The 11,063-nt window shown below is 59.9% G+C and overlaps 1 protein-coding gene across 50 annotated transcripts in view; it reads left to right on the forward strand.

Moving 5' to 3' along the window:
• Window positions 1-9,791, forward strand: part of RAP1GAP (RAP1 GTPase activating protein) — a 73,673-nt gene extending 63,882 nt beyond the window's left edge. For 4 of the 50 annotated variants that reach the window (XR_006694211.2, XR_001487108.3, XR_001487115.3 and 1 more), the window contains 8 exons: window positions 2,034-2,288; window positions 3,032-3,141; window positions 4,157-4,270; window positions 6,388-6,511; window positions 7,522-7,624; window positions 7,932-8,066; window positions 8,285-8,327; window positions 8,748-9,791. Coding sequence is in view for 35 of the 50 variants with exons in the window: in XM_015441255.4 (XP_015296741.3) it covers window positions 2,034-2,288; window positions 3,032-3,141; window positions 4,157-4,270; window positions 6,388-6,511; window positions 7,522-7,624; window positions 7,963-8,066; window positions 8,285-8,293 (819 nt within the window). In the remaining 15 variants the exon portion in view is untranslated. The remainder of the gene's footprint in view (window positions 1-2,033; window positions 2,289-3,031; window positions 3,142-4,156; window positions 4,271-6,387; window positions 6,512-7,521; window positions 7,625-7,931; window positions 8,067-8,284; window positions 8,328-8,747) is intronic. The other 46 variants (XR_001487106.4, XR_010580826.1, XR_010580829.1 and 43 more) reach the window with 16 other exon arrangements.
• The last annotated feature ends 1,272 nt before the right edge of the window (window positions 9,792-11,063 follow it).

Genomic DNA, 11,063 nt, shown 5'->3' on the forward strand with positions numbered 1-11,063 from the left:
GCTGCTGTGTGGGCACCTACTGTCAAGCCTTGGGTTTCTGTGGGCACCGACTGTGTGTCAGGCTGTGGGCACCCACTGTGTGTCAGGCCCTGGGCTGCTGTGTGGACGTGCACTCTGTGAGCATCTACTGTGGGCCCGGCCCTGAGTACCTGTGAGCACCCACTGTGTGTCAGGTCCTGGGCTGCTGTGTGGGCATCGACTCTGTGAGCACCCACTGTGTGTCAGGTCCTGGGCTGCTGTGTGGGCATCGACTCTGTGAGCGCCTACTGTGTGCACAGCCCTGGGCTGCTGTGTGAGAACCTACTCTGTGTCAGAAAATGGACTGCTGTATGAGCACATTGTGTGTGCTAAGCCCTAGATGTCAGTGAACACCTACTGTGTGTCAGGAAGTGAGCTGTTGTGTGGGTACTTTTTCTGTGAGCACCTCCTACTGTGTGTCCGCAGCAGCCAGGGCCTCTGTGGTGTGGCTGCCTATTGTGTGTCAGGAATCTGGCTTCTGTGTGAGCATCTCCAGAGGGAGCACCTCCTGTGTGATCACTGACCGTTGTCCAGGTTCTGGGATTCTGCTGCTCACACTCGGGAGTGCTGGGCACATGGATGAATACGGCCTATGGCTGTGGGCCTCACTGCTGTCCACTGCCTAGTGGCCACCCCAGGACACTGCACCCACTGCTGTGCTCTTCACCCATTCATCCATCCATCCACCTACCCACCCATCCACCCACCCACCCATCCATCCATCCATCCATCCATCCACTCACTCATCCACCCATCCATCCATCCATCCATCCATCTCCATTCATCCATCCATCCATCCATCCATCCATCCATCCATCCATTCATCCATCCACTCACCCATCCACCCATCCATCCACCCATCCATCCATCCATCTCCATCCATCCATCCATCCATCCATCCATCCATCCACTCACTCATCCACCCATCCATCCATCTCCATCCATCCATCCATCCATCCATCCATCCATCCATCCATCCACTCACTCATCCACCCATCCATCCATCCATCTCCATCCATCCATCCATCCACTCACTCATCCACCCATCCATCCATCCATCTCCATCCATCCACCCATCCATCCATCCATCCATCTCCATCCATCCATCCATCCATCCATCCATCCTTTATTGACTGTCTACTGCATGCCAAGCCCTGCGCTCAGTGCTGTGAGGCTATGTCACATGGCAGGAGGGAATTCTCCCAACCTCTGCTGTCCAGCAGTCACCAAGCACACTGTCATGTGAGAAGCAGGCCCAACCTCCCCCCAACCCAGTTTTATCAACCCCTCCCTTCCTCTCCACCAGAGTGACCCAGCCTCCTATGGGTGGCCGAGAGGGGCCCCAGGGACAGGACCAGGCCAGCAGCACCCACCATGGCAGTAATTGGACCCATTTCTGTTTTGTTTTTGCACAATTCTCCCTCTCTCTGTGTTTCCTCCTTTCATTCCACTCTCTCTCCTTGTTTTTTTGTTCCCTCCTCCCTTCCCTCTCCCCCTCCTGTGGCCTCTCTGCCCTTTGGCTCTCTGTTTCTCCTTCCTTCTTGCCCCTGTCTTTTTTGCTCCCTCTTCTCCTTCCCTTTTCCGCTCTTCTCACCCTCGCCTTTTCCTTTCGGCCTTCCCCTGTCTTCCTTCTCCGTCTCTGACCCTCCCTGGGCCTGTCTCTGTGTCCTTGCGTCCCTGTCTCTCTGGATTTCCTTCTGTGCCTGTCTGGTGTGCCCTCGCTGGTTCACGCGTGTCCCTGTCTCCGGGTAACGGTCTATCTGTCCATCTCTCTCCCTGTCTCACCTGTCCTCTGTCTCTCCTTATGCTTCTCGCCTTCCCTTCCCCTGGCCCTATCTCTCCCATTGCCTCCCTATCTCTCCCGTTGCCTCCTGCGCCATTCTCGTCCTTTTTCTGTCTGTCTTCCTCCTTTCCCTGCCTCTCCTCCTCTCTTTGTCTCCCTCCCACCATCTCTTTCGCTCTCTGACTCTTTCTCTGTCTCTCTCTCTCTGCCCTCGCCCTCTGCTGCTTGCCAGTCATTGCTTATTCCTGGGAAAAGTGCGAGTAGATTCGGACGCCGGGGCAGTGCCATAGGCATAGGAACCGTGGAAGAGGTTGTCGTCCGCGGGGCCGCCGGCTCTGGAGGCTGCCTGCACGCGCTGTTCTCTGCTCGCTCTCAGGACGGAGGCCATATTGGGGACGTTGCCCCTCTGCCCCCGGGACAGGCCCCAGGGCGTGCGGGATGGAGTGGCGGCAGCTCCGATGGCACTCAGCACCTGCTTTGGGGCCTGGTACCTGTGCCAGAGCCAGTGCCCCTCACCAGGGGCTTCTGGCCCTGCCTTGGCCCCTGGGACCCTGGCCCAGTCCCTGCCAGGATCCGGTACCCAAAGGCCCTACACCCAGCCGCACGTCCCCCAATATCGCCGGTCTGCATGGAGCGCCATCCCTCTCCTCTGCCCTGACTACTCCTCCCCGCCACGAACTGGCCTGGGGTCCTACCCCTTCCTGCCTCCAGAGAAGCTGGGGGCAGGCTTCTGGGGCCTGGGGCATCCCAGCACAGTGTGTGGGAAGCTGGGGGGGGGGGTCTTCCAGCTACTGGGCCAGAACCTCCCCCACCCAATTTGGAGGTTCCAGGAAGGGGCCCCAGCTGGCACGGGGTGGGGCTTGGGTTGCTACACCACGCTCTGACCACCGCCCTTAGGCTGCAGATCCCACAGAGCCCTGCGGGGCAGGGAGCCGTAGCCATTCTGAGGACTCGGCCTCCTCCCACCCCAGCCCCCTCAGGACCCTGCCCTAATCCTGGGCCTGTGTTGGCGGTCCTGCTGTGTGAGCTTGGGAGAGCCCCTTGCCCTCCTGGGGACTGTTTCCCTTTCTGTGAACTGGGAGGCCTACCTGGGGATGAATATCTTCTCTCGTTCTTTCTTGCTCACCAACTCTGCTTCAGGGCCTGGGGCAGCAAGGTCCCCAGAGGGGATGTTGGGGGGCACTGGGGCTCCCAGGGAAGGTGGCACTGAGTTGGGGCCTCTCCCCACAGTCACTGATTGTCCCTGGGAAGAGCCCCACGAGGAAGAAGTCGGGCCCGTTCGGCTCCCGCCGCAGCAGCGCCATTGGCATCGAGAACATACAGGAGGTGCAGGAGAAGAGGTGGGTGAGGGGGGGACAGTGCCCCGTTCCCCTGCACCCCCATCCCTGATCCCCATTCGGTGGCAAAGCAGAGCAGGCAGAAGGGAGTGCCCGCCCCTCTGCCTCTCTGTCCCCACCAGTGACAGCTGTGTGGTCAAGTCTCTGCTGTGTGTCGGGCACCAGGGCCAGCACGTCACCTAACGTGCCACATGCAGATCAAGAAGCCGTAGGTCAGAGGGGTCAAGGGGCTTGCCCAGGTCACACAGCCAGTGATGGGCAGAGCTGGGATCTGAGCCCTGATCTGTCTAGGGCCAGCACCCATGCTCTTCCCACGGCCCCAGTGCATGTGGGAGGGCGTAGTGCTGATGTTTGGGGTGGCCACAGATGGGCCTGGGGGTGAGCGAGTGTGGGCAGCATGAGGGCAGTGAGCCCAGGCCAGCAGCAGGGCTGCCCCCGGAATTCCGAGGCTAGCTCCTGGGTGTGAGTACTGCCTCCGTGGTACTAACCACGTGTGACCTTGGGTGAGTCACTGAGCTCCTCTGAGCCTTACTGTCCCAACCTGGAAAAGGGACAAGAACACAACCCATGGCATGGGGCTGCTGTGGGGACCTGGGGCGCTGCATGTGAGGCCGGGGCCAGGCCCCCTGAGAGGGCTCCAGGAGGGGAGCGGGCATTGTCCTTGCTGCTGCCAGAGCTCCACGTGCTGTGAGTCCTGGGTTCAGGTCTTGGCACTGCCACGTCCTAGCTGTGCGTCCCTGGGCAGGTTCCTTATCCATAATGGGACAGCTGTACCTGCTCCTGTGGAGAGGACGTGGGAGGAGTCCCATCCCTGTCCCATACAGCCCTGTCAGTGCCAACCCCATCACTGGCCAGGCTCGCCAGGGAGCCCACAAGACTGCTCCAGGGCTGGCCCTGAGGATAGGGGTGTGGGTATGAGGCAGGAGGCACCGTGACCCCCCTCACCGCCTGGGCCTCATGCTACCCCTGATGCCGGGCCCGGAGCTGAATCCCCCCGCTGCCCCCGTGTGCCCTGCAGGGAGAGCCCTCCGGCTGGTCAGAAGACCCCAGACAGCGGGCACGTCTCACAGGAGCCCAAGTCGGAGAACTCATCCACTCAGAGCTCCCCAGAGATGCCCACGACCAAGAACAGGTTGGGGCTCAGGGCACGTGGGGCTTGGGGGCTTGGGAGTGGTGAACCGTCCTTCCCCTCCCCTGCCTGGGCCCGGGACAGCCCAGGAGCCTTGACTCTGCCACAGCAGGGTGTCAGGGGGGCCTGGGCATTCTCTGGGGCCCTCCTTTGACATATACCCACCGAACGCTTTGTGCACGCCCAGCCCCGCGCCCGGCTCTGGGGCACAGAGGTGCCCTGCACATAGGTCCCCGCCTCACGGCCGCAGGTCCACTAAAACATGGCCTCATAAGCTGTTTCCAGATCATGGTGATAGGAGGAACCCGAAGCAGGGTTGGGGGGGATGAAGAAGGACTGGGGGCAGGGGTGCTTTAGATGGGTCCTCAGGGGAGACACCTCCATGGGGTGACATTTGAATTGGGAATTGAGCCAGCCCTGCTAGGACTGGCACGGCAGAGAGAAGAGCATTCAGGTGAGGAGCTCGGCCAGTGCAGAGGCCTGGGGCACACTCCAGGGACAGAAAGAAGGGTGGCCGGGAGTGGTGGCGTATGCCTGGAGTCCACCTACCTGGGAGGCTGAAGCAGGAGGATGGTTTTAGCCCAAGAGTTTGAGGCGGCAGTGAGCTATGATCATGCTTGTGAATAACTACTGCAACTGCACTCCAGCCTGGACATCATAGCAAGACTCTATCACTTTAAAAAAAAAAAAAAAAAGAGTACCTGAGGGGCTGGGCCCAGACAGACATTGTGACATTGTGCTGGATGGTGGCAGGAAGGAGGTTGGAGAGGGGGGCAGACACTGGCTTATAGCTTAGCAGGCTGTAAAAGAGCTTTGTCCTTTTTTTTTCCTTTTCTTTCTTTCTTTTTTTTTTTGAGACAGAGTCTCGCTCTGTCGCCAGGCTGGAGTGCAGTGGCATAATCTCAGCTCACTGCAAGCTCCGCCTCCTGGGTTCTTGCCATTCTCCTGCCTCAGACTCCCGAGTAGCTGGGTCTACGGGCACCCACCACCTTGCCCAGCTAATTTTTGTATTTTTAGTAGAGACGGGGTTTCACCGTGTTAGCCAGGATGGTCTCGATCTCCTGACCTTGTGATCCGCCTGCCTTGGCCTCCCAAAGTGCTGTTACAGGCATGAGCCACCGCGCCTGGCCTAAGAGCTTTGACTTTTATCCTAAGTGTGACAGGAAGCCTTGGGAGGATTTTAATCATGAGGGTGATGCTTCAAGAAGCTGACCGAGGTTGCTCTCTGGAGAAGAGGCTGGAGTGGGGTGGGATGGAAGCAGAGAGGCCAGTGAGGAAGCTGTCCCTGCATTTGGTGTCCGTTGCCTGAGTTGCCTCTGTGTTGGGTTCTGTGGGGATCGAGAGGACTCAGCCCAGGCTAAAGAGCCGAGTAGGCAAACAGAGAGTCAGGAAAGGATGGCAGGGGCAGGGGAGACACGGTATGCAGGAGCCAGCGTGGGGAGGGTCATTCTCACCTTGGGAGGAGGAATCGGAGAAGGACTCCTGGAGCTGGAGCCCTAGGCTGATTTTTGAAAGGCACATTTGCTTTTCGGGATTTGAGAGGACTGAGACTCCAGGCAGGAGGCGCGGAGGCCCTGAGCATGAAAACCTTGTGGGGTTAAGAGAGTAGACTGTGGAGTTGCCTGGACCTCATCCACTGCCCTCCCACCTGTGCTGAGTGACCCTGGGCTGTGTGCCTGCCCCCTCTATGCCTGGCATCTCCTCATCTGGAAGATGGGTATAATAATCATAGTGATAAGATAATTCGGGTAAAGGCACGTAGAGCAGTGCCTAGCGCAGAGTGGACGTGCAGCCGATGACGTTAGTGTCACTAATCGCTGCTGTTTTTGAACATCAGGCCAAGGACATTGTGCTTTACCTGGGGAAATGGGGAACCAGGAGAGGGTTTTGAGCAGGGGAGGGACATGGTCAGATTTATGGATTAGGAAGGACAGTGGGGGTAGGAGGAGGCTGCAGGGGGAGTCTGGGGGGCTCAGAGGCCCAAGGATCTGTAAGGGGTCCCCAAAGGTGCTTGGCTGCTACAGGCTGGGCCTCCCGGGTTGGGGAGGGCAAGGGAGTGAGGGCCTGGCCCAGGAGGGGCTCGGGGTGGACACCGGCTAATGGGGCGCTGTCTGTGGTAGAGCGGAGACCGCCGCGCAGAGAGCAGAGGCGCTCAAGGACTTCTCCCGCTCCTCATCCAGTGCCAGCAGCTTCGCCAGCGTGGTGGAGGAGACGGAGGGTGTGGACGGAGAGGACACAGGCCTGGTGAGAGGCTCAGGGGGTCGGGGGCTCCACAGGAGCTTGGAAGGGGGCTCCTTGCTGCCTGGAGATGCCCTGAGTAGAACCACGAGCCTGGGCGTGGCTGAGATGTGATCAGGGGACCCGGCCCAAAGGCGCAGTGCAGACGAACCCTCCCCTGCTCAGAAGCCTTCCATGGCTCCCCAGCACTGTCCACAGAAAGCTCAGTTTCTGGAGCTCTTGGAGATCTGGTCACTCCCTTCTTCTCTAGTCTCCTCTCTCACCACTTCAGACATTCTGGACTCCCTTGTGGCCTCCCAGGCCACACTGGCTCACTGCAAGCCTCCCAGGCTCACTGCACCCCTGGCCCTTTGCACGTGTGCCATCTCTTCTGTCTGGAACAGTCTTCTGCCGCCTCCTCCTTTCTTTGCGAGGCTGGCTCTGACTCATCCTTCTTGACTGAGTCTCACACACCTCCTTTTGAAAGCCTTCCCTGATTTCCTAGTCTCAGGGTAGGTTAGGAACCCCCTTTGCATTCTCACAGTCCCTGGGCTTTGCCCGGAACACCCTTTGTCATTCTTCATTCTGTAAACCATCAGTGGGCCCCTGTTCCTTGCCAAGCACTGCCCCAGATACAACAGGTGCAGCTGGAAACGGTGCCGACCCAGGCGCTGCCCGCTGCGGCACAGAGTCTAGAATTACAATGGTCTCTTCACAGCCTGCCTTGCCTCCCAGATACCAGGCTCCTGAGGGCAGGGCCCATGCCTGATTTATGTCAGTGGCAAGCCCTGGAGAACATCAGTGAATGTTGGTTGAATGAATGAGTGGCAGTGGGTGGTGTGTGCCCGGGTCTTTGCCTGCCCTGACTCTCTCCTCCTGTGATCTCCCTGGGGCAGACATGGCTAGGCCCGTCCTCTTTGCAGGGGGTACAGGTGGGGGATTGTAGAGTGCAGAGAGGGAGAGGGGCTAGGAGGGAGCCCTAGCCAGTGCCAAGGGCATGGGCTAGCCTCCCTCCCTCTCTCCACCCCCCCCCCCAGGAGAGCGTGTCGTCCTCAGGAACACCTCACAAGCGGGACTCCTTCATCTATAGCACGTGGCTGGAGGACAGTGTCAGCACCACTAGTGGGGGCAGCTCCCCAGGTACCAGGACAGGGCAGCTTCCCCACGAAGCAGGGCTACCCTTGGGGTAGGAGGGGGACAGGGCTGGGTACCAGGTCCCATGCCCCACACAGTCGGTGTGTGATGTGACTGCCCCTGCCTTGGAGGACAGCGGGCAGGTCATTGTCCAGCTTAGGGTGGCTGGGCGGATTGGAGGGCTGGTTTCTTCTGGAAGGGTCTCGGAGGATGATGGGGGATGGCAAGGAAGAAAGTTAAGGGTGGGGTTGGAGCGCACTGGTGCCGACCGCCCACCTGTGCCCCCGTCTCCCTGGTGCCTCCCCGCGGCCAGTGAGGTGGCTCCCTCCTGCCCCCCTCCCCAGGCCCCTCTCGATCACCCCACCCAGACGCCGGCAAGTTGGGGGACCCTGCATGTCCCGAGATCAAGATCCAGCTGGAAGCATCTGAGCAGCACATGCCCCAGCTGGTACGTGCAGCCTCCTGGGGCTGGTGCTGAGGGAGCCGTACCCGGGAGGGGATGAGCTGGCGGGGAGGCTGGGAGCTGAGGCTGGACCAAGAGGTCCCCCCAGGCCAGGAGGGGTGGGGCTCGCCCGGCCTGGACACAGCCAGTGACTTTGCACACCTGTGTCTCCCGCCCCGTTGCCTCTCCCGTCTTGCCGCCTGCCTCACCACCACTGTCTGCAGGGCTGTTAGCCGGGCCACCCCCTCTGAAGGTGAAGCTGAGCAGGTTAGACCCAGCCCTTCAGCTTGTGTTTGGTGGGAGAGGGTGGGGGTGTGTGGGGGGCTGAGGTGATTCCTCCCTGTTGCTCTGTCACCTCTCTGGGATGGGAGCTATGTGTCTGGGTTTGAGCCCCTGGCACTCAGTTGCTGGGTGACTTGGGCAGGCCACGGCCCCTCCCTGCGACCTCTGCCCTTATTGTTGGAGGATTTGATGGGAGTGTGAAAGGGACTTGGCAGTTGCCGGGTGGCAAGAAGTTTCAGGGGTTCCCAATGGGATAGAAAGACCCAGAGCCTGGAATTCCAAGGGTGGGCCCCTCTCCTAGGGTGGGGTTCCCTGAGGCAGGGACTTGGCAGAGTTGGGGCACACTGGTGCCAGCCACCCACCATGCCATGTTTCATGGTGTCTCCATCCCCCATTGCCCTGCAGATGAGGCCACAGAAGCACAAGGGGAAGGTGCCGTGTCAAGCCCAGGCAGACGGGACCTCTGCCCTGAAGACCAACACCAGCCTGTGGGCTGCCCCCTGCCTCCCCACCCTCCCTGTGGTCCACCCATCTGGGCTATCTCTGCAGGGCAGAGCCGTCCAGACCTGGGATCGGGGAAGCTGCTGGCATCATCCCTACCCCCAGCCTGGGGGTCCGGGCTGGGGCGGGGATTGCTCAGTGGAAGCAGGACTGAGGGCCTGGCTTGGGCCCACCCAGGGCCTCCATCACCCCTGAGCATCCCTCTGGACTCAGAGGGAACAAGGTGGGAGAGAGAGATTGAGACAGTTCCGTGCGGAGAGCTTACCCCCTGGAGGCAGCACGAGGTGGATATGATGTGTCGGGGAGTGAACACTGGGATGGGAGCTGGATCCTGGTTTCCGATTTGGGTTCTGCTGTGTGACTCTGGGCAAGTCACTCTCCCTCTCTGGGCGCTTCTGCTACAAATGGACAAGATTATTTCAGAGGTCACTGAAGACTGTGATTATATGCACCTGCCCTAGAAGGTGGGATTTTCTTCCCAGGGACCTCCTGTCACCCTACCCTGCTTCTTGAGGTCCCTGGAACCCCAGGTGGGCTGAGGGGCAGGGAGCTGGCTGTGCCCAGTGTGCCTCCTGGACCCTCCAGTTCTGCCACAGGTCTGCCAATGCCCTGTCCACTGCCTACATGTGACAGACAAGTGACCCCCTCATGGGGGATGGGGACCTACCTGACTCCTCAGCCAGCACCCAGCTTAACCCCTGCCATCCCATGCTGGGCCCTCTAGGCCAAGAGTCTCAGCTGGCCGAGAGTCCAGGCCTTGCCTCCCCCGACCGCCATGGAGGGGGCAGCCAGGCACAGTTGCTGGGAGCCCTTGTGTGTCTGGTCACACTTTTTAGGCGCCAAGCCAAAGGCCAGCCTCCCAGCCCCAACACCCATTTTGGAAGCCCCTGTGGCCGTGTGGATGTCGGTAACAGTTGTATAAAATAAATTCTATTTATCGCTATTGTACCCAGAGTTGGGCCTGGCTTTGTGTGAACCGTGGCCAGATTGACCCCAGACAGACGTCCAGGGATGCCAAGGTGGCAAGGGGCAAGCCTATCCCTATCAGAGTTGCTGGGCCTGGGGACACCTCCAAAGCCAAGCCACCAGCAATGTGAGCACGGCCCGTGGTTTCCTCCCCGGGGTACTGTCCTTCCCTGCACCCTGGGCCCCTTCCCCACTGCAGGAAGAACATGGCTGTGCTGTCAGGCAGACCTAGGTTTGAGTCCTGGCACCATCTGGGTGGGTGGCATTGAAAAACTTACTAGCTTCTGTGAGCCTCAGTGTTTCCTTTTGTAAAACAGGAGTGGTAGTGTTTCTCCCAAGGGTTTGTTGTGAGGATTCAATGAGCTGGTGGGTATCAAACATACAGCACACAGTGTCTGGCACACATTAGGTGCTCAATTAATTACTTCCTGCTCCTGTTCTCATATTCAGTGAATCCCCTTATATGGCCACAAGGGGGCGCCAAGGGATCACTTACGAGACCCGATGGGGGCCCAGGAGATGGGGATGAGTCCAAGATCCCTCTACCAGGAACTCACAGCTGGGACAGTAGGATGATGGGTGATGAGGGGCAGCTGGGGACAGGAGAGGTGTGTACCAGCAGGGCCTGGGGGAATAGGCGTCAGGGAAAGTCCCTGGAGTTGCTCCCCGTTCCTGAGAAGGCCTAGGGAGGAGGGACCCTGCAGGAGGGGGCCTCGAGTAAAAGGCGGGGAGGCAGAGCACCCCTGGAACCGGGAAGGTGGCAACCAGCTCCAAATGGTGGGAAGGTGACAATGGAGGGGACAGGGAGATGGGCAGGGATGAGGCCAGAGGCAATGTGGCCTTGAACCCCAGACGGAGGGGCCAGGGCTCTGTGACAAGGGTAGGGGGAGCCCCGGGCAGCAGCGGTAGTTGCTGGTGGAGGCTGCACCAGCGGAGGCAGGAGGGGACCAACGAGGTTGTTGATGGGGTAAGAGGGTAGCCAGGAGGACGCTGAGAAGGACACCAGGCAGGCCTGAGCAGGGGGACCAAGCGCCTGATGGGTTGTGGGGCTAAGGGGAGAATCGGGAGGCTCCTGGGGGTACAGACTGGGACTTGGGTGAATGAGAGGACTCCTCCCTCTGGGGCAGGACCACAGAGGAGAGCAGGTCTGCGGGGTGGGTTTGGGGACATTTGGGAGCAGGCACCAAATTGGGCTCCGAAGGGATCAGCCGTGCCTTGGCCTCCCTGACAGCTTGGCAGTGCCCCCCAGCCCCT

Source organism: Macaca fascicularis, chromosome 1, assembly GCF_037993035.2.
Source record: "Macaca fascicularis isolate 582-1 chromosome 1, T2T-MFA8v1.1".
Classification (NCBI taxonomy): Eukaryota; Metazoa; Chordata; class Mammalia; order Primates; family Cercopithecidae; genus Macaca; species Macaca fascicularis.